The sequence below is a fragment of the Crinia signifera genome, chromosome 4, assembly GCF_055691185.1.
Source record: "Crinia signifera chromosome 4, ASM5569118v1, whole genome shotgun sequence".
NCBI classification, from domain to species: Eukaryota; Metazoa; Chordata; class Amphibia; order Anura; family Myobatrachidae; genus Crinia; species Crinia signifera.
In genome coordinates, this window is record NC_139220.1 from 303,109,586 (window position 1) to 303,133,852 (window position 24,267).

The 24,267-nt window shown below is 41.2% G+C and overlaps 2 protein-coding genes across 2 annotated transcripts in view; one reads left to right on the forward strand and one right to left on the reverse strand.

Moving 5' to 3' along the window:
• Window positions 1-4,273: 4,273 nt before the first annotated feature.
• LOC146073259 (uncharacterized) overlaps window positions 4,274-24,267 on the reverse strand; it is a 385,449-nt gene continuing 365,455 nt past the window's right edge. The window contains exons 12-13 of the mRNA XM_083180446.1: window positions 5,262-5,654; window positions 4,274-4,296 (exon numbers count right to left, since the gene is read on the reverse strand). Coding sequence (XP_083036572.1) covers window positions 4,274-4,296; window positions 5,262-5,654 — 416 coding nt within the window. The remainder of the gene's footprint in view (window positions 4,297-5,261; window positions 5,655-24,267) is intronic.
• LOC146072180 (uncharacterized) lies at window positions 9,744-15,443 on the forward strand. The gene is made up of 3 exons (XM_083179510.1): window positions 9,744-9,846; window positions 14,223-14,227; window positions 14,523-15,443. Exons 1-3 carry the CDS (start codon window positions 9,744-9,746, stop codon window positions 15,441-15,443), a joined length of 1,029 nt encoding a protein of 342 aa, XP_083035636.1.

Sequence of the window (24,267 nt, forward strand, 5' to 3'; positions counted from 1 at the left end):
TGATACTGTCCCACACAAGAGATTGATTGATAAAATGGAGAACCTAGGATTGGGTGATATCTGCCTATGGGTAGGGAATTGGCTATGTAATAGAGAACAAAGGAGTTTATCTAGTTCATTCTTTCTGACAAAATCCTTATTAGATGGACAAAACCATGTGCACTGCATGGGGGCAGATGTAACATGTGCAGAGAGAATTAGATTTGGGGGAGTTATTTTGTTTCTGTGCAGGAAAAATACTGACTGCATGATTTTACACTTCAATATAGATCTCACTTTGAAGAAAAACCCCACCCAAATCTAATTCTCTCTGCTCAAGTTACATCTGCCCCACCCGCAGTGCACATGGTTTTGTCCATCTAAGAAGGATTTTGTCAGAAAGAATGGACTAGAATAGCCCCCAAAGAGTGGTTGTGAATGGTGCCGTATCAGATACGATACTGGTACTAAGTGGAGTGCACCGGGGTTCGGTTTTGGGGCCCATTCTGTTTAACATTTTTATTAACGATATTGGGATAGGGTTACTCAGCAATGTATCCATCTTTGCGGACGATACAAAACTTAGCAAAGTCATCAAATCATCAGAAGATGTCACCATGCTTCAAAATGATCTTGCAATTCTAGCGGGCAAAAAAATGGAAGATGAGGTTCAATGTAGATAAATGTAAGGTTATGTAGCCTGGGAGACACAACCAGTGTGCAAGTTAAAACGTTAGCGGAGAGGAACTGGGTAATTCCATACTTGAAAAGGATCTAGGAGTCCAAATAGACAGCAAACTGGGATGTAGTGCCCAGACTGTTGCCAAGGATGGAGATGCGGCCGTGCGACATAGGGCTCACGTAAAGACGTCTGACGCAATCAGATATCACGTGACCCCAGACTAGCTAATGATAGGCGGACACACAGACAAGCGTACTCCAACTCCCAATGAATACGGGAGGTACAGAGGGGGCTTAACCAATGGAGACACTGGTACGGCCGCCCCGCGAAACGTAGGTGGCTTAAATAGACACCATATTACACATAACATACACTGGTGAACAAGCAGAGGCGAAACGCGCGTCCAGGCAGGAAGGGCTGTCACGGTGGGAAGGCTGCCATCTAAGGCACTATTACGAAGCAGACACACGATGAGTATTACTTTGAAAAATTCTTTTTGACTTCTGACAGATGCGCTATCAGATTGGAGATCTCTCCACTACTGTCTGTATTTGAACTCTAGCTCCACATTTTGCAGTTAAATTTGAGCCTGTTGGAAAGTATTTAGCCTTGTGAGAACGAGGCAGGGAACCTTATGGATAATTGAACTGAGATCTCCCTACTTGTGTTGGTATTGTACTCAGACTCCATAACTGCATTGACATTTGGAATGCTATTAGGAAGCTATAGACTCATGAGATCCACATAGGGAATTGTATGGAGAATAAGGGAAAGCATGATAAGAGTATAACTGGATGCACTTAAATTGGTATATGTACTTATCCACAAGGAATCTGTCCATCTCATATTAAGGGACTCTCATTGACTCCAGTCACTAATAGACCTCCTGCGCTGGTTTGTTACTAACAGGGGTGACATGTGAGACTAGGAGAACAACAGCAGATCCCTACTTTTGCTTCCTTCTATTTGCTCTCATTTTTTGATCTCAAACTGGTATCACCCCCCTCATTCTGTCCGTTTACTGTCCCAGAGACACACGGCAGGAAAGTAGCAATGATCTGAGATCAAAGAGAACAACTTGTTTTATTCTCCTATCATACCCTATATGCATATACAGTGTGTGTAATTATGATGCTTCGTATATAAATATGTATGAAATGTTGTATTAAGAGAAGCCTAACCAATTAGTACCACAGAAATATATACTGTTGGTACACATATCCCCCGTGACAGCCACCCTAACACCACACATATTTCGCCATATTCTTATGGTCCCAGATTATAAGAACTATTTATATATTTATATCTTAATTTATTTATCACACTAATTAATTCCACATACTAATATGTGATATATTTGTTTATTATTTTTCTTTGACACATTTATATAAAAAAAATCAAAAAATTAAAAATCAGCCAGGCTATAATAATGCCTCAGGGGATGATATCCCTCTATTGAGAACATTTTTGACCCAAGCTGATACAAATACCATCAAAACTGTAAACATCTTCTTGACTTGGTACGTCATACACTCTTTTGGCTGATATCATTATATACAGATTGTCTATTAGCCACCATATCTATCCTTCCCTTTTCTACCTTTCCCTTCCCCCTCATAAAAAAACAATATAAAACAAAAGTGTGTTGGTGGTTGGATGGAGAATCCTAATATAAAATCTTTCCTGATTGCCTTTCCTGATTGGCCGCTAGGCGGCTAGGCGGCTCCTGATTGGCCAGAATTCATTCTGAGCCCAGACGCCGAAGAGGAAGGATCTCTCTGGCTCTGAAAGCCGGGGAGCGTCGCGGGAGATGCCGGCAGCTGCTGGAAGTCGTCAGCAGCTGCCAGAAGACCTGGATGTCGACAGATGAAGAAAGAAGACCATCCATGGAGGACCTGGGTGAGTTGGATTTCCTTCCACAGGTCCAACATGGATTATCCTCGGACAGGACGCCGACCTCGGAGCCGCCGACACGGAGCCGCCGACACGGAGCCGCCGACACCGGAGCCAGCGACCGACCAACGGGATCAAGATAGGTAAGTATCAGTATGTGTGTATTAAACTTTTATTTAAATTGGGTGTCAGTGTGTTTTATTTAACTATTTTTTTTACTGTGGCACTACAAGACCCAGCGGGCCCTTTAATGCCCAGCAGGCTGGGACTTGTGGTTCTCCAAGTCCCAGCTTGCTGGCACTTGTAGTGCCACAGTAAAAAACAATCGTTTGTTCTATTTTTTACACCGCTATCAGCTCGATGCCCACCGCTCAGGGGCATCGAGGACAGCACCAGGCTTTAGCCTGGTCAGGTAAGTCCTGGAGGGGGGGACCCCTTTATTGGGCCCCTGGCCAGGCTGACTGGTCGGTAGGGTTAATGCTTTGGCCGGGGGGACTTGCATAAAAAGTCTCCCCCCGGCTGTGGCATTACCCTGCTGGCTGGTTTTGCCTGGGGCTGGTTCTTAAAATACGGGGGACCCCTAGTCATTTTGTCCCCCGTATTTTGGGAACCAGCCCCAGAGCAGGAGCCTGGGGCTGGTTGTTAAAAATCAGGGAACCCCTATTTGTCGGGTTCCCTGATTTTTAATTACCGGCTCCAGGCTCTGTCAGCCTAGTGCTGGTTTCGGCTGTGGGGGGGACCCTACGCCTTTTTTTTTTATTTATTTAATTTTTCTATTTTTTTACACTGCAGCCTGCACGGATCTGACTGATCCGTGCAGGCTAAAACGCAAATAGAACAGAAAAATGGTGTTCTATTTTCCTGTCGTATTTGCGTGAGTATTTTACACCACTAAGCAGCCGTATTATCAGTACGGCTGCTTAGTAAATCAGAAACCACCATTCTTTTGAATGGTGATTTCTGTCGTATCCTATCGATGGTGTAGACATTCGTATTTGTAAATACAAATACGAATGTTCCATCTTTAGGACTACGAATTGTTGTATTTTTGGGATTGTAAATCCCAAAAATACAAATTCGTAAAAAAAGGTGTATTTCTCCCTACGAATACACCTTTTTTCTACGAATCCATTTTGGTAAATGTCCCCCGAAATCACAAGTGTTACAAGACATATACCCCAAAAACAACAATATATTACTTATTAAATTTTATTGTATTATTTATTGTATAATGAATACCGCATAAAGTAAAGTGTGTATATCACAGGTCACAGCAATTCACAAATGTCACAAGATGCATACCCAAACAAAGGGGAAAGGAGGAAGGAAAGAGAAAGCGAAAAAGGAAAAAAAAAACACCAACAACTACACACTAATTATTGGTTTGGGGTGTACACTGCGCTCGCTTAGAATGGCTGATGCTTTGGGTGCTGCTTAGCCTCAGGGTTTACTGGGTCATAATTATATATAACTTCACTGCACTATGTATTGTATTATGAATAACACAAGTAAAATTTGATGTACACATTAAACATTGATATACCAAACATGTAAATAAATGCATGGCAACAGCCCTTATAGGCACGATAATCAATATATAATAGACTGACAGGTATTAAAATATCTCTATCATGCAGGACAAGCAGGAGTATGGGGTGGGGAAGAGAAAAGAAGGAGAGGGATGCTGGAAGGATAAAAAAAAAAACACGTAAAAGGTGCTTAATCAATAATGAACTGAGCAGCTGACCCAAAAACATATAATTTGTGAATGCATTTAGACGATGAGTGTGGGGGGAGGGGATGTGTATGGGGATGTTTGTATTTGTTAATTGTTAGTAATGTATTGTATGGTGTATTGTCTGTTATAATTGTAGTCAATGTATTTGTTACTATATGAAAAAATATCAATAAAGAAAGTGAATAAAAAAAAAAAGCTCACCTCAGCTCCGGCGATTGTACACTGGAGCTCCCCTGACCCCACCACCATTAGTTCTAGTAAATAGCAGGCGGCAGATGGCAGGCGGCAGGCTCGGGTATGTTCAGCGCGGCTTGGGGGGACTCTGGATTTCAGTTGCCCGAATCCTCCCAAGCCGCCCTGAACAACCCCAGCTTGGCACATATTATGATCGGTGGCTGTAGCTGGGGCAGCGGCAGGGCACAGGAGCTCCGGCGTAAGGTGCCGGAGGAGACATGAGGGGGGGGGGGAGAAGCTGAGGGGTGGCCCACAACTCTGTGTTGGGTTTTTGCTGGGGCAGGACAATCACTAATGAAGCGCTGAGTGTTCCCATATTAAAATGGACCAGTTTTATGCCCCCTGTCCCCCCCTGTCCTCTGCGTGCAAGGTTGGGTGTGAGCACATGGTTGCACGCAGCCAGCGTCTGCACATGAGCAGAAATGACCCTGCACATGTGCAGATAAATAATATCACAGTCACCTGGCTCTGCTTTAAAATGTCATCTTATGCTGTGCCAAAAGCCCAACATCGGACCATTGAGAACGAAAGGGTCCAAACGAACAGACATGAATAAGGTCCCTTGTTTCTTAGTGAAACACTTGTGTTTTTATCCTGTGTGAATCCTCTGATGAAGAAGAAGATTTCTCTTTTCTGTAAAACACTTTCTGCATTCAAAGCATTGAAATGGTTTCTCTCCTGTGTGACTCCTTTGATGTTGAGAAAGATTTGACTGCTGAGAAAAACACTTGCTACATTCAGAGCATTTATATGGTCTCTCTCCTGTGTGACTCCTCTGATGTTTAACAAGTTTTTGCCTGGTGATAAAACACTTGCTACATTCAGCACATTTATATGGTCTCTCTCCTGTGTGACTCCTCTGATGTCTGAGAAGATTTGATTTACATGTAAAGCGTTTGTCACACTCAGAGCACAGATGTGGTCTCTCTCCTGTGTGACTCCTCTGATGGATGAGAAGATCTAATTTATATGTAAAGCCTTTGTCACATTCAGAGCAATAAAATGGTCTCTCTCCTGTGTGAATCCTCTGATGTGTATTAAGAGTTGACTTACGGGTAAAACTCTTGCTACACTCAGAACATGTAAATGGTCTCTCTCCTGTGTGAATCCTCTGATGGATGAGAAGCGCTGATTTATATGTAAAGTGTTTGTCACACTCAGAGCACAGATGTGGTCTCTCTCCTGTCAGACTCATCATGTCATAGATAAGATACAAATTAGCTGTGGAAGGTTTCTCCCATGCAAAAAATGAGAATGTCTTTAGTGAATTCTTCAGAGGTGTATAGGAAAACACTATGTATAGTCGGCATTATCAGAGAATAATGTCCATTCAGCGATGTCTTCTAATGTTCTTAGAAGAATTTCTGTATTTTACCTGTAACACGAAAAAAAAAACAATATTTAAAATATAGAAATGACCGGTGTAGATCTAGTTATTTTTATTTTCAAATAAATTTGTATCGCATAAAACATGACAAGTAATCATAGATTATTCAATGCATGTGAGACTGATATATATCCAAGGCAATAGGCAAACATCCAAATGGTATATCATAGCAAATAATGGGGCAGATGTATCATAGCAGCGCTTATCGCGCCGCTATGATACTTCCTGCTTCGCCTCAATAGCGAGGCGAAGCAGGAAGGGACATCGACAAGATGTATTAACATCTTGTCTGCCGAAGCGGGGGAGCGTTAACTCCCCCCTTCGGTGATGTCCCTTTCTGGAGATAGCGCATCAGTTAATACTGATGCGCTATCTCCTGTCCCCCGGCCAGCCGCACTGGGCATGCGCGGGATCTCGCTGTTCACGCAAGATCCCCAGCGCAGCCCAGACCTAACAGCAGGGACAGCGCTGTCCCTGCTGTTTAGATAGGGCTTTTCCCAGCCTGATGCTGGCAAAGCCAAACCCGGCTTCGTGCGGAACGGTCAGCGATGCTGACCGTTCATACATTCGGCCTGCTATGATTTTGATAGCAGCGCCGATATGGACAGGGGCGCATAGCGCCCCTGTCCATTACCGCATCCCGGCCGCTTCATACATGGGGGAGAAGCGGTATCAGTGCACATAACGTGCGCTGATCCCCTTCTCCCCCATAACGACACATCATACATCTGCCCCACAGTATGCAAGAAATAGCACAATATAATAGTCAGTAATGTCATTCCATTAATATACCAAATAAATATGATAGTTTGTCATAAATGAGGAATTAATACATGAAAACTCCTCCAAGAAACCTTTGTGGAGATAATAGCAGTATTGCTGTCCATGAATATATCATAAGCCAATGCATGAGAAGATAAGGAAAGGGGCAGGGGGTGAGAGGAGCCGCACATGAGAAGGCTAAAATTACCCCCTGTCGTATGTTGTAAGGAATATTTCCCAAGACTCTCTGTTGTTCATACCACGTGGAATATTTTAGAGCAATTGCTATTCTACACTGGAATTCCCTTGGTAGAGTGGAAACATAACCTTCCTACATATCAAATACACCTGGTGCTAAGTGTTCTCCATTCAGAGAAGTTTCTATCTAGGCCCAGACAGATATTGGGCCCAGGATTATAGTCTATAAAGTGTAATTTGTCATAAACAAAGTTCCCATTTCCCATGAAGCAATGTATAGATTGAGTAGTGTGGCCAGTGCTGCTGACTGTCTAAAGCCCCATACACATGGGGGAGATAAATTGCTCAGCAATATTTTACTTAGTGTCTCCTTTTCATCAGCGACCAGAGATGGTCGTTGATGAAAGGAAACCTCTGCTGGGGGAGCCACAGAGGTAATCAGCTGGTCGCAGGAGCAAGCTCCTGCAACCAGCGATTAGAACAGGGCTGAAAACGGGAGCGCACCCTGCATTTTATCGCTGGTGCACACTCCCATCACTGGCAATATGGTCACCAGCGACTATATTTCCAGCGATTTCAGCCCCTATCGCCCCCGTGTGTACACAGCTTTAGAAAGGGAAGGGGCCTGTCTATTATGTCAGTCCAGGGTCCCACATATTCTGATGGCAGCCCTGATCCCAATGATTGCCCATCACTCATACAATTTAGATGAAAAATTATAAAGTCCCTTTAATATATTTATAAATATAATGTGAACTTTCATGAATTGGTATATTGATTTATGAATGCTTAACTGCAATGTCACGCATAGGATAAGTTAATATTATTCTATTATATAGTAATATTAACTAATTATATACTGGTCAAATAAAATGTAATTACTAATAACAAGGCAATATTCACAAAAGCAATGCTAAAACCGATTGTGTAATTATCAGCATAATCCTATGTATAATATAATTACCTTATTAAGGGGATCCTTCCTCTGTCTCTCTCTTACTCCTCCGTCCTCCCAGCTCTCCAACCAGTAACTGATCCAGCAGCTCCTCCATCAGCTCCCAGTGGCCTGATACAGCCTATTTATAGTCTCTCCCCAGTAGTTCCCAGTATGCCCTGCAGGAATTCTTACACTGAGAGGTGACATGTAAATTAGGGTCACATAACATTAGTATACAGACATTCACCACAGCAGCTTCTCCTGCCCAGCTCCTTGTCTTGTAAATGAGGTGTAAATATTCCTAAAGTCACTTACTACAATGGGAAATGCTAATTACACCCTGGCAGGGTAACACCTTGTATAGTAATTAGATCACATCAGCCTCCGGCCTCCTGTTATGTCACCAATGGGACCTTTTGTTTAGGAGTCACCTATTGTCTGGGCAGAGTTTCAGCAGAAAGACTTGTTGTACATATCGTTAATAGAAGGAAAATCACTCTCTTTTTATTGTCGCACTCTTTTAAATGTATCTCCTCTATTCACATTATAGAAAATATTAATTGAAAATAGTATTAGTGGCTATCTACATTAGGACATGTGATAAACCTAGGCAAGTTTTAGAGTTTGTAACCAGTAAGGGATAGGAAGGGAAGTTATTCCCACCTATTGAAGGTTATATTAAAACTAAGCTTTTAAAAATCATATATTAAAATATTGCACATATGCACACATATATAACTGTCACAGACATCAATGGTCAAATAATCCCATTCAGAGGTATAGTAACAAGTTTGTATATCCCAGTGAGGTGATGTAAAGCGCACTGTTGTTTAGTACAATCTAATTAATTATACTGATACTATGGGGGACATTTAGTAGGATGAGAGATTTAGAAAGTGAGAGATTTGGTAAGAAAACTCCAGTTATTTTAAAGCGGCAATCATTTACACTGCAAAACCAGTTTGATTTTGCAGTGTAAATGATTGCCACTTTAAAAAAAAAACTATTGATTTCTTACCATATCTCTCACTTTCTAAACCTCTCATCCTATTACATTTCACCCCTATGTATCACTTAGGGCAGTATTCAATGAGGCTGATTCGCCATGTTCTATGGCGATTTTGTGCTATTTTCATGCTGTAAGGCGATTTTTTGACTAAAACGGTGAATCACCCTAATCAATGACCAGATGGCAAATACATTTCAAGGTTATTATCGCCATGCTTCACCGAGTAGCAATCGCTATCTTTTTATGGTGAAGTGGAATGTGAACTTTTAAAATAAAGTGTTTTGCTTTTTACATTTGGTGTCAAAAAATCAGGAATTTTATTCTGAGAAGGGGCATGCTATTTGTATTCATGTGCTTACAGTACATGAATATATATTTAATTAAAAAAATATATATATACATTTTTTCTTACACAGAGCAGCCAGCAGGGGGCCGGGAGCCGAGCCGCTCATTAGATATTCATATATTCACTGCACCCGATCATTACATATGCACGATCGGGTGTGTTTATAGTACATCACATACGGGCGGGTGGCAAAAGACAATGCTAAGAACACTTCAGCAATAATAATAGTCTTATTTCATGTTTGAATGTTGCCTTCAGCCCGAGAGTAGTCACGTGACTTGATATGAGAGCACACAATTAGTGGTGTAATTACACAATTATCCCAGTGAATGTGCTTTTAGATGGAAACATCACATTTCTAGTGCAAGACAAGTAACTATGACAATATCGGGATATAATCTCACACTGTCTTGTCTGCTGTAGGTATATATTTTTCCCAAGATTGTCAATCAGTGACTAGTCTAATGTAAGATTATTAATTAAAGAATTTCACATCATTTGTATGTACAATTTGTATGTTAAATATCCATAGAGGCAGGTAGCCAGGGAATATATTGTCGGGTAATGAAAAAGTTATAATGGCGTCAGTGTCCGTCTTATTACCTGATAGCAGCTTTTATATAACCAAACGTAGTAATAGCAAAGCGCTGGAAATTGTTTGTCCCTGCTGCCGTCTAGAGGGTATACTCAACCCCTCTTTAGAAGTAAATACAAGGTAGACGACGCGAAAGGACACTGGATACTTGGTTTGATAAAAATCAATATAATTTTATTTACTAATACAAAAAAAATTTTAAACACTTTTAAAAAGTGAGAACACCGGCCGGTGAAATTTACATAAAACAAAATAAACTCCTTAAATAAGCATTTATATTCAACATACTATTCACTATTCTTAGTGTGCTTTTGGTGTTTTCAGCACAAGCAGGTATTTTTCAGGTGGTTCATATCCACACTCCATCTATCTTTCACATTCAGAATGCAGATAGAAAGCAAAGACAAATATATTGCAGGCTTTTGGCTTGGTTAGGCATGCATGGGGTTAACTTCTGCAAAGCAGGGATTAACGGCAGTCTGGTACTTATGTAATATCACGGCTCCCGTTTTTCTTATGAGACCGCTGCGCTCGCCATGCTTCGGGCACGGTGGCTCGCTGCGCTCTCCACACTATATAAACTCAACTCCATTCGTAGTTGGATAATAGGGGTATGAAAAAATGGGGTGCATTTAACATGGGAGCCCAGATAATACATAAGTACCGGCAGTCTTTTGTGAGACAATATTAGTCTGTAGATATACTGTAAATGTTAGATCTCTCCAAAATCACACTCCAATGCACATAGGCGTGCGCAGCCTGTTTTATTAGGGGGTGCACCACACTTGTACCCCAAGTACCCAGGGGCAAATGCCCGCCCCCACACATAGGGGGCTATTCAGGTTGATTCGCAGCCTTGCGAGTCCATCAAACCCCGCTCGGCGAACGCCCGCCCCCCCCCCCTCGTCGCCCCAGCAATGTGCGGCTTAGCCCGCACAGCAGCGAATGGATGTTTTGCATAAACATCCATTCGCATTGCTCGGGTGTCCGCCCACATCATTCGATGGTCACCGACCATCGAATGATGTTTAGCGTGCACGCATATATAAGTGACTTTTAAGTTACTTACATTTGCGTGCACGCTGGCGTGGATCTGGGCGGGCAGCTGACATCCGTGATGTCAGCTACCCGCCCCACACACCCGCGTCACTGCCTCATTACCATGAGAACACCCAGCGTTCTCATGGAAACGCCCATGAAACGCTGGGCGTTCCCATATGGTAATGGGGCAGACCGGCGCCCCCCGCCCATCTCCGCCCCCCCCCCCATGCAGCCGAGTGCATCTGAATAAGGACCATAGTATACACACACATACATACATACATACAGAGCCCCCCACACACATAGTATACATATGCACAGCCTTTGCACACCCACATACACACACAGTACACAGAGTCCCCTCCCACACACATAGTGCACATATAAACAGCCCCCCTATGCACACACAGTATACTTACAAAAAGCTGATAAACACACACCTTTATGACATAACAAAAAAGCAGCCAGCATTATTAAAGACCAAAATACCTTCCCCCTTCCCCTCTAAAACAAAGTCATAGCCTCATATAACATACAATCCCCCTGTTCCAGCTTACCTGCAGCACATTCAAACACCAGGAAGTCCTCTCCTCACTCCTCACCCGGCCACTCGTCCAGCACTGTTTCATTAAGGCCTGAGAGGAGCTGTCTGTGCACTTCAGCTCCCCCTACAGGCAGCCGGCTCCCGGAAAAAAAAATTATATTCTGTGATGTAGGACCTTGCTGCAATCGTGCAGCAAGGTCCTGTCATTAGGAGGTGCCTGTGCACCCCCGGCACCCCCCCTGCGCACGCCTATGCCAATGCAAACAAATTGCTAGTGTCCAGCCAGATTTTAATGCTCAGTCATTTAGCCATAAAAATATGCTTTTAGTTGTTAGTAAACTTTAGAAATATAAATGCGAAGAAAGTAAGAGTTATACTTATGCTCCGTGGCTATTCATTTTGTAATACACTTTATGGGAGTTTTTGTTCAATTGCCCACGCCGCGAGCGGGGTTCCCGGCTGCTCCGTTTGTCTTGTCAGTCTTGATTCTGAGATAGGACGTTGTCTGAAAGTGCGCTTAAGCAGAACTCGATCACCTAAAGTTGGACACTTCCTGGGGAGGACTGACAGACTGCCGTCATATACTGAGGGACGCTTCGAAATATATGGGAGATCATTGGAGACCAACGTACCCGTAGTGGTGATATGCCATTTTTATATGTTTTTATGTGAGTGCAATTTTATAATAAATATAATTGTTGCGAATATGGAGTTGCCCTATGTATATTTGCTTTGTTTCCCCCAGGGTGCAAGAAACAAACACGAGGGGCGAGCCAGAGCTTTGTAATTGGTCCTATATACGACCTCAAAGCTGTTTGCTTTGAACAGAATGTGAGCGCATCTAGAGGAATTAAAGACATGTCCTTTTTCAAAATCTTATTGTGCAGAGAAAAAGTACAGTACACCACCTTTCATGTATTGTGACAAGGAAAGTACTATTATTGTATAAAGAGGTGGTGGGATAACTATCAGCAGCGCCACTGTGACGCACAACTGTTTGTTTGCGGTCTTCATATCTAAAAGCAAAGACAGAATATCCTCTATCTATTTTTGAGTTTTACATCAAGTTTTACATCAAGGAAAGATAACTTAAAATCAATTTAAGACCCAACATATCCTTTTATATCATTACTGATTGGCATTATGGTTGTGTAAATATGTCTATAATTTAAAAAACTTATTTTCCTGCTGATATGTAGAACAAGTCTTTCTGCTGAAACTCTGCCCAAACAATAAATAAAAGGTCCAATTAATCTAATTAGAATACAAGGTGTTAACCTGCCAGCGTGTAATTAGCATTTCCTATTGTAGTAAGTGACTTTAGGAATATTTACACTTCATTTACAAGACTGGGCAGGAGGAGCTGGTGAATGACTGTATTCTAATGTTATGTGGCCCTAATTTACATGTCACCTCTCAGTGTAAGAATTCCTGCAGGGCATCCTGGGAACTACTGGGGAGAGATGGGGAGGAGTGACTATAAATAGGCTGTATCAGGCCACTGGGAGCTGATGGAGGAGCTGCTGGATGAGTTACTGGTTGGAGAGCTGGGAGGACGGAGGAGTAAGAGAGAGACAGAGGAAGGATCCCCAGAGTAAGGTAATTATATTATACAAGATACATATATATAATATACAATCATTTTTAGATATTATTTTAGAGATGTCAACTTATCAGTAAGTCAAGATTTATTTGACTGATATTTAAATCATTACTATTACTACAGTATATAATAGAATTATATTTAAAAGGTGCATTACTGTGAACGTTGGACCTAATTCAACATGGGTCACTATTTATTGGAATTGCAATCCTACAGATTATTGAATAACTGCGCATGCATAGCATCCACATTGCACATTGACAAATGCAGTTTGTGAATAAAAATCCATATACATAGCCGTCACAGATTGATTGAAAGGAAGGCAATGTTTAGGAGTGGAAACATGGGGTTCTCTGGTTGTGCTTGTGAATATGCTGGGGTGCCAATGTGATCCCGGGGAGGGTCTCTGATGTCAGCGATGACCACTTCCAGTCTGGCTCTTTTTCAGATTATTGGAAGCTTTGGGCAACCCATACATTAGGGCAATATCACATCCAATCCTTTGTAAGTAAGCAAATATTCATACAACTGGGAGCACGAAACAAGCATCTCTTTTACAATATTACAGAATAATTTAATTTTTCTGCCTTCTTTACAGATGTTTCAAAACAGATTATTCCATGTTTTTTTTAACAGGGACTGGATTGAGTCCTCTCTGAACAAGGATCTCTTAGTCCCAAGTTTTGTTTATATGTGGGAAAGTTATGTTTATATTATACTGAGGGGATTCCAATGTAGAATACAGATACTATAAAATATACCACATGGCATGAACAATGGAGAGTCTTGTGAGATCTTCCCTTCAACATTATAAAGGGATTTAATTATAGCCTTACCTCTGTCCCAGAATAGATACCGGAGGCCAGGGCTAGTTGTCCTGTGTCATCAGGTTTTGTGTCCCTCTTCTTTTCTTCTCATGTATTGGTTCATAATATTTTTCAGAATAGCAATACTGTTATTATCACTGCAAAGGTTCTTGGAGGTTTTGTCATTAATTTAGTGAATTCCCCATTATTGTCAAACTACATCCTATTTATTTGGTATATAGGTGGACTGACAATACTGATTTATTGCACTTATTACTTGATCGCTGTATTTGCTATGATATACCATTCAGATGTTTACCTATTGCCATGCATATATATCACTCTTGCATTTATTGAATAGTGCACCATTATTATTACTACACAATAAAGTTTAATTGATAAAAATAAAAGTATTAAATGTACCCCAGTAATATTTATAATTAAAATATTGACTTTTTCTTGTTACAGGTCAGGTAAAATACAGGTTATTAGAATTCATTGTTGAATGGACAATCTCTGATAAATGCAACCACGGACGTAATTTCTTCTTACACCTCTGGAGGATTCACTAAAGCTGTTCTCATATTCTGCCTAGTGTATCTCATATAATACATGATGAGGCTGACAGAAGAGAGACCACATCTGTGCTCTGAGTGTGACAAATGCTTTACACGTAAATCACATCTTCTCATCCATCAGATGATTCACTCAGGAGAGAGACCACATCTGTGCTCTGAGTGTGACAAATGCTTTACCTGTAAATCACAGCTTCTCATCCATCAGAAGAGTCACACAGGAGAGAGACGACATCTGTGCTCTGAGTGTGACAAACACTTTACAATTAAATCAAAGCTTCTCATACATCAGCGAATTCACACAGGAGTGAAACCATTTACATGTTCTGAGTGTAGTAAATGTTTTTCTCAGAAGTATCATCTGTACCAACATCAGAGGAGTCACACAGGAGAGAAACCATTTAAATGCTCTGAATGTAGCAATTGTTTTACTCAGAAGTCGCATCTTGTTATACATCAGAGGACTCACACAGGAGAGAAACCATTTACATGCTCTGAATGTAGCAAGTGTTTTACATCCATGACAGATCTTGCTCGACATCAGAGGAGTCACACAGGAGAGAAACGATTTACATGCTCTGAATGTAGCAAAAGTTTTATCTCCAGGCCAGATCTTGTTAGACATCAGAGGACTCACACTGGAGAGCGACCATTTAAATGCTCTGACTGTAGCAAGTGTTTTACCCAGAAGTCGCATCTTTTGAAACATCAGAGGATTCACACAGGAGAGAAACCATTTACATGCTCTGAATGTGGCAAGTGTTTTTCCCAAAGGTCACATCTTGTTATACATCAGAGGAGTCACACAGGAGAGAGACCACATATGTGCTCAGAGTGCAAAAAAAGCTTTACATGTAAATCTCAACTTCTCATACATCAGATGAGTCACACAGGAGAGAGACCATTTACATGTTCTGTATGTAACAAGTGTTTTATCACCAAACCAGATCTTGTTCGACATCAGAGGATTCACACTGGAGAGAAGCCATTTACATGCTCTGAATGTAGCAAGTGTTTTACCCAGAAGTGCCATCTTGCTAGACACCAGAGGAGTCATGTTGTAGAGAAGCCATTTAAATGCTTCCATGCGGCAAGTGTTTTACTAGAAAGGTAACGCTTATTTATCACATAAGAATTCATTCTAAGGGAATTAGTGTTGCATGTTACTCATAAGAAAATTGTATCAGCATAATGGCCCTCATTCTGATTGACTCGATAACCTGCAAAGGACGCAGCTTACCGAGTTCCAGAAGGTCGCCCCACCAAATTGTTGCCCACTGCCACCGTATCTCCTCCAACCATGTGAAGGGGTGTGTCATGTAGACTCATCCCCTCGCATGTCCCGCTGGTGGAGAAATCATTCAATGGTCGCCAACCAACAAATGATTTCTTCAGGCCACGCAAATTTACGTCAGTGGAAACTACCTTATATTTGGTGGGCCTGGCCGAAGACCCCCCTGCACCCCATGACATGCCATAGCATGGGAATGCCCAGCATTTGCATTGCAATGCCCATGAAATGCTGGGCATTGCCCCCTCGCCGCCTCCGGCCGCCCCCCTACTGTGCGAGTGTCATGCTGACAATGTGGGTTAGCGAGGGTGCTTGCAAAGAAGGCCTGCACATGCGCATAACTAATTATGTGCAAGCCCTAACCATCAGTCCCCTGTGCGTACTCACAGGGGTAACGAAGGAAGGGCCCATATATATTTTATGAATCTGGAAAGTGGTTTATATAACTCCATCTTGATAAGAAATGAGAGCTGTGACCAGTAAGCTGGGGGCTGCTTTTCCCTTGGGACAATGTCTCTGTTAGGAAATAGAGCTGCAGTAGAACAGACAATGACGATGTGGTTGTTAGTACTAGGTATGTACAGCTGTTCTGCTCACACTGGTGCTGGGGCTAGTACAGGAAAGAGCTTTATATCCATTACAGAGTTCCACCAGCTCCTCCCAGTCACTATCATACCAGCTCAAGCAGCCGGCTCTGTCATCCCGATTGTGCCATTGATACAATGACAGCGTTAAAGGCGATTTAGCAATCTATCCAGAATTTTCATTCTTACCATTTTAGCGGGTTAATATAAACATTGATTTGATTGCGCTCTCTGAGATTTTTATCTCTCCCTTCTAATGATATTTTCTTTACTGACAGATATTCCAATATTGATTGTTTTGAAATAAAAAGTGATGTTTATAAATTATATGATTCTGTTTTTGTCTGATGAGCTTATATATTTTATAAGTATTAAATTATTTTGTACATAGTTCTATATATTAGAAGATGGGACCATGGGAGATATATAAGGGGGATTGGTACTAAATCCCGGCGGTCAGAATCCAGCCGGTCAAAATCCCGACGCTGGAATCCCGACCGCTGAAATCCCAACAAGGGGGGACGTGCTTGCTGCGCTTGCCACGCAGCAGGCCCAGTGCCTCGCTATGCTCAGCACACTAATTTATTCTCCATCTTAGGGTGTTGTGGACACCCATAGAGGGAGAAATTGTTGGGATTTCGGCGGTCGAGATTTCGGCGGTCGAGATTCCGGCGTCTGGATTTTTACCACTGGGATTCTGACCGCCGGGATTGTAACTGCATCACATATAAGGTGTTATTTGTTGATGACTATCTGGCAGTAATCCCTCTTGAAGATTATTTATCATTAACATTCAGCAAATATATTTATGTCTCGTTGTATTGTCATTGATGAAATATAAATACAGGAGCTTCCTGCCAATCAGAGATTGCTTAGGACGATAAGAGATAATTAGTATCCTCCACTCACTGCTGCCTGTCCAATGTGTCCTGTCCTCCAGAGGAACAAGTCAGACTAACCAATCCTTCCCCCAAACAACTTGTACTCCTAAGTCATTGTTCCCAATATGATTTCCACCAGACAGATGACGAGTGTATTACTGCCCCCTTGTGGAGATCAGAGGCAGTGTGAATAGAGGTATATTTTAACTTCCTAAAGTCCACTTTTTCTTCTAGTTGCATTAATATCAGGAGAAACTGCTTATACGAATGAGTCCTTACTTTCCATACGCAACATATAACGCCCAGCAATAAATGACTATTTCAGTTTATTTTACTCACCCCTGACATATCAATAAGTGAAGCTAAAATAATAAATTATTCTGAAAGATACATCTTTATCAGTGACACTAATACACACATTTATCCACTGATTACTTACATTTGAATGAATGAAATAATTCAACATGTGCAGCATTACCATCACCCTGACCTTATAGCTATTGGTGTACAGTGATCACATGATGACAGCAGTATCACTGACTTTCTCATTCCAGTTTGTATTATTACAGCTATAATGAATGTTGGGTTTTGGGACTTATTCTGGTTCACTTGCAAGAGCAAATTCTCCCTCTAATGGACAACACCATGTGTACTGCAGGTGGGATAGATGTAACGTGCAGGGAGAGATTGTTAGATTTGGATGTGGTTTGTACAAACTGACATCTATATTGCAGTGTAAAAATAAAGCAGGCAGTATTTACTCTGTGCAGAAACACCCAAATGTAACTCTCTCTGCATATGTTACATCTGCCCCACCTGCAATGCAAATTGTTTTGTCCATTAACATAGAAACATAGAATTTGATGGCAGATAAGAACCATTTGGCCAATCTAGTCTGCCCCTTTTTTAAGCATGTTACCTCAATCCATATTTGATCCATATTTCCTTGTAAGGATACCAAAATGCCTATTCCAAGCATGTTTAAATTGGTCTATTGCAGATGTTCTCAAACTGTGGGTCCTGACCAGTGGTGCAAGTAGAATTTTTTTCTTGGTGGTACTGATAGCCTTCACCAAAAATGGGTGTGACCATGTGTCCTGAGGGGGCGTGGTCACACAAAGCTAGAGGAGTGACTAAATGACAATAGTGGCGGGCATCAGGATACAGGGAATGAGAAACAGGGAATGACTGGGGGTGGGTTGGCTTTTGCTTGGGGGAGAGCCGGGCAGCTTGTGCTTACAATTGTGGAGCCTGCTCTTCATGCTGTCGGTGCCGCTGATGCCTGTCAGTGGGACAGGCTAAATCAGCAGTAGCCGGTAGCTGCATACAGCACCAATCATAACGCTGGGTGGGTGGGCTGCGGATGCATTCTCAAAATGGGGTTGCGACTCCATGTTGCTGACCATCAAGCTGATGACTTTTCTAATCTCAGTCAGTGATTCAAGGAGTCTGAAAGTGCTGTTTAATTGTCTGTTACTTAAGACTCCTCCCATCATTTTGTGTCTCCACAATGCGCCCATGTATGTGCTGTCTGGTGACTACACACGTGATGTGATTGCCTTCTGCAGGGGTCATGTCATTATTCTTATTATCTGATGGGGTCCCAGAGTAAAATTTGAGGACCCCTGCTCTACTGTATTTGACTCTACCACCTCTGATGGGAGGCTATTCCACTTATCCACTACTCTTTCTGTGAAGTCATTTTTCCTCAAATTTCCCATGAATCTTTCTCCCTCTAGTGTCAGTGCATGTCCTCGTGTTCTGTTGCTCCTCTTCCTGTGAAGAATGTCTCCCACTTGTACATTGTTAAAACCCTTGATATATTTGAAAGTATCTATAATGTCCCCCCTTTCCCTTCTCTGCTCTAAACTATACATATTAAGATATTTTAGTTTTTCCTGGTGTTTTGTGATGTAGGCCATGCACTATTTTCGTTGCCCTTATTTGTACAATCTCTAATGTATTTATATCCTTCTGGAGATATGGCCTCCAGAACTAAACACAGTGCTCTAGATGACGTTGTACAGTGGCATTATTACTTCTTTCTTTCTACTGCTAATTCCTCTCCCTATGCAACCAAGCATCTGACTTGCCTTCTTCACAGCTTTGTTACATTGCCTACCTGCCTTTAAGTCCCCTAAAATAGTGACACCTAGACCCCTCTCCTCCTCAGTAGTTTCCATTATAGTGCCATTTATACTATATTAAGTCTTTGGATTTTTGAGACCCAAGTGCATAATTTTAAATTTTTTGGCATTAAACTGTAGTTGCCATGCTCCTGACCATTCCTTTAATCTACCTAGATCATCAATAATTTGTTTTACCCCTCCTGGGGTATCTACCCTGATGCATACCTATGTATCATCTGCAAAAAGGCACATTTTACCCTTAATTCCATTTACAATATCACCAATAAAGATATTAAAAAGCACTGGTCCAAGTACAGATCCCTCCATCCACTCCATTTGCAACCTTTCCCTCCTGTGACTGCACTCCATTTACCAATACCCTCTGTTTTCTGTCCTGCAACCAAGATCTTATCCATACAACCACCTTAGAATCCAATCCCAATCTTTCAAGTTTATTTGACAGTGTGCAATGTGGGGCAGTGTCATAAGCTTTACTAAAGTCTAGATAAGCTACCTCTACAGCCCCACCATGATACATTACTTTAGTCACCCAGACAAAAAACTCAATAAGATTTGTTTGATATGATCTTCCCCCAGTAAACCCATGCTGTTTTTGAGATATTCTACAATAATTTGTTTTAAGAGTGTTTCCATCAATTTCCAAACTACTGATGTAAGTGGCTCACTCGTCATAATTGCTTACCTTTTCCTTGCTTCCACATTTGTGCTGTGGGTCTACATTCGCCAGTCCTATGCAAAAACTCCAGTAGCTTTTGACTGGTTGAATAATTCTGTTAATGGTTTTACCAGCTCCCCTTTGAGCTCTTTTAGTATCCTTGGATGTGTCCCATCATCCCCATTGATTTATCCACTTTTAGTTTTGAGAGTTCTGTTAGGACTTTCTCCGCTCTAAATGTACTCATTTCCCTCTCATTTTTCTGAATATACTTGCATCTTAATTGTGGCCATTCCCCCTCTCTTTCAGCAGTGGATACTGAGCAGAAATAATTATTAATATGATCTGCTATTACATTGTGTCTGTCAAGAAGACTTCCACTTTCTGTCTTTAATCTTATTACTCCACTTTGTGTTTCTTTCATTTCACTTATATACCTAAAAAAAGTCCCCCTTTAGAAACTGACTGGGCCCCTTTCTCCTCAGCTTGTGCTTTTGATCATCAGATTACCTTCTTAGCCTCTTTCTGTCTAAGATACACCTATGTGTTCATTATTCTGCATCTGTTTATATTTCTTAAAAGCCAACTTTTTTTCTTTCACAATACTTGCTACTTCTTTCACTAACCACACTGGCTTCCGTTCCTTGTGTTTTTCCTAACTCTTTTGACACAAAGTTCTGTTGCTTTTAGTATTGCACTTTTAAACTTTTCCCACTTCTCCTGCACTCCTTCCAAGTTCCTCCACTCTGCCAAAGAATCCCTTAGAGTTTCCCATCTCTACAAAATCAGCCTTCCTAAAATCTAACACCTATGTTTTTGTGTGTGATGAGTCAGTCTCTGTCTTTATTCTGAACCATATTGCTTGATGGTCACTGGATCCTAGGGTTTCACCCACATTTACATCATACTAATGTTATGTGACCCTAATTTACATGTCACCTCTCAGTGTAAGAATTCCTGCAGGGCATCCTGGGAACTACTGTGGAGAGATGGGGAGGAGTGACTATAAAGAGGCTGTATCAGGCCACTGGGAGCTGATGGAGGAGCTGCTGGGTCAGTTACTGGTTGGAGAGCTGGGAGGACGGAGGAGTAAGAGAGACAGAGGAAGGATCCCCAGAGTAAGGTAATTATATTATACATGATAATATACTGATAAATATACAATCATTTTTAGATATTATTTTAGAGATGTCATCTTATCAGTAAGTCAAGATTTATTTGACCAATATTTAAATCATTACTATTACTACAGTATATAATAGAATTATATTTAAAAGGTGCATTACTGTGAACGTTGGACCTAATTCAACATGGGTCACTATTTATTATAATTGCAATCCTACCGATTATTGAATAACTGCGCATGTGTAGCATCCACATTGCACATTGACACATGCAGTTTGTGCATAAATATCCATATACATAGCCGTCACAGATTGATTGAAAGGAAGACAATGTTTAGGAGTGGAAACATGTGTTCATTATTCTGCATCTGTTTATATTTCTTAAAAGCCAACTTTTTTTCTTTCACAATACTTGCTACTTCTTTCACTAACCACACTGGCTTCCGTTCCTTGTGTTTTTCCTAACTCTTTTGACAGAAAGTTCTGTTGCTTTTAGTATTGCACTTTTAAACTTTTCCCACTTCTCCTGCACTCCTTCCAAGTTTCTCCACTCTGCCAAAGAATCCCTTGGAGTTTCTAATCTCTACAAAATCAGCCTTCCTAAAATCTAACACCTATGTTTTTGTGTGTGATGAGTCAGTCTCTGTCTTTATTCTGAACCATATTGCTTGATGGTCACTGGATCCTAGGGTTTCACCCACATTTACATCAGATATTCTGTCACCATTTGTAAGTATTAAGTCTAATTTTGCATCCTTATTTTGTGGGCGCCCTCATTAATTGCTGAAGGGATGCAAGGAATTCAGAATGTCCCTACTTCTGGTGGAACTTACAACAGACACCTCCCAGTTTATGTACTGGTGGGAAAAGGGGAGAGTTGGAAATGTACCCGCGCACAAGTAGCACACTTGATATATAGTAGTATTATACAAACAATTATAATTACTTAATTATTTAATCCACAATTTTGAAAGGAATTCTTTGGCACTGTATAAGTGCCACAACAATTCTTAGGTGTGGAGGTGCACCCCTGAGAGTATAAAGCATATGTATTTAAAAAGGACAAGAAAAAAAGTAATCTCCTTTGTTTGGGGGCACACTTGGAAAAAGAAAGAATCAGTTGGATAGTAATGTAAAGATTAATTATATTAATACATAACTTTTATTATTTTTTTTTTTAAATACTTTTGTTGACATACTGACAGACAACACAAAACATATATTGCAGGGATATTCTAATGTCCACTTCTAGATGAATTACCAAGATTATAGTCTCTAGGTAAAGCACTGTTAATCAATTCTAAAAGCTAGTGAAATATTAATTCTTTAATGGTTCCGGTCAGTTCCCCATGTCTTGTAAATGCTTGCCTGGTTCCCTTTTAACCATATATCTATTTTAATGTATAGTTACAATTGTTAGCAATTATTATCCCCCTCTAATTTTGCGTCCTTATGAGAGGGCTCACTCATCAATTGCTGGAGGGATGCTCCTTGCAAGGAATTCAGAATGTCCCTACTTCTGGTGGAATTTACAACAGACACCTCCCAGTTTACATCAGGTAGATTAAAGTCTCCCATGATTATGACAAGAAAATCTCTCCTTTTAATGCCATTTTATTGATGTCCTGCAATAGGCTCTTGTCAAGTTCCTCTTCCTGACCTGGTGGTCTGTAGATCACCCCTATATGAAGAATCTCCTCCTGGTATAGCTATGTCCTAGTCATGATTTACATTGCACCATGACTATGCAATAGCCACAATATCCAGTTCACCACTTGTCATTATTACAATTAGTTCTGGGGTTTTATTTCCCAAGCTCCTAGCATTTGCACACATAGCTCTTAGAGTTTTGTTTGTGCTTCTCCTGGTGCTAGCTGTTTTAATCTTTCTGCCTATATCTATTTGGTTTTGATCAGCATTATCTTCATTTACAGTGGATAGGCTTCATGTTCCATTTGCCTGCAGAGACTATACAACTAGGTTAGGGGAGCAAATTTATTCATTCTTATTTGGTTCACTGCCCCCTTCTGCAAGTGAATTTGCTTTTGTAAGTGAACCAGAATCAGGCCCTTTATTTCTATCTATGTGTCTCAGAGTCTCTTCCTAATTGTGTGGTCACTGACCTCTGAAAGAGTATACATCACTTGCCTTGTGATTAGATGTAGCAATATCTGTTCTGGGTCAGTTGATCAGTGATAAACAATAAGTCATACAAATCACTATAGTTTCTGCCACTGCTCTTAATGTTACTGTAATTAATGTATCTGTGAGTGCTGTCTCTGAGAGTGCTGTCTATTTGAGTGCTGTGTCTGTGAGTGCTGTCTCTTTGAGTGCTGTTTCTTTGAGTGCTTGTTAGCAATGGTGATGTGGTTACCTGGTTGGTAATGCAAATTATGCCTGCCCCAACTCTGGTGCCACCAGGTCTTAAAGGGGAACAAGGCTGCTGTGGGAGGAAAGGCATAGATCACACACTATACCCGATACATGATTCAATGCGGAATCACAGGTGCAACAATGCACAGGATCTAAAATGGCATACACAGTATCCCTTAAATGCAGGAGGTGCAACAATGCTCAATATCTTAAACATACATGGTACCCCCTTAATGCAGGAGGTGCAAAAATGTATGGATATGACTATAATCAAAATTTAAGATAGCAAAGAAGAACCCCCTGGACTTATCTTATGCAGGTTGGAGTGAGCAAAATAGTCACAGGTATCTCCAGGGCTGGCAGGGAACAAAAAAAACCACGGTATAACTGAGTAGGTCAAATAGGATGCTATAATCGGCGTCCCTGAGAAGGCTGATCTGGATTTTATTTAAAAAGCCTGTCTCCATCCAAAGTGGGACGAAACAGCTGAGACCGTCTGCCTAGCAATGTCCCCAACACTTCTGCCATGCTACCCGGCAGACATAAGAAGAATATGACTGCCACAGACCCACGTCCCCAAAGCTCCCATACGGCCACCCGACCCAGGGTGCTGGGATGGACCTGCCACCCAGCTTCCCCCTAACAGTGCTGCTCTTCTGAGCATTGCCTCTGTAGACTGTGTCATTGTGAGTTTATGTGAGTGCTGTTTCTTTGAGTGAATTTCCTTGTTACTGTCTCTATGAGTGCTGTTCCTGATAGAAACATAGAATTAGATGGAAGATAGGAACCATTTGGCCCATAGCATAATAGTATAATGCATATAATAATAAAAAAAAAATAGAAAAATAAATAAATAAATATGATAAAGAGTATAATATAA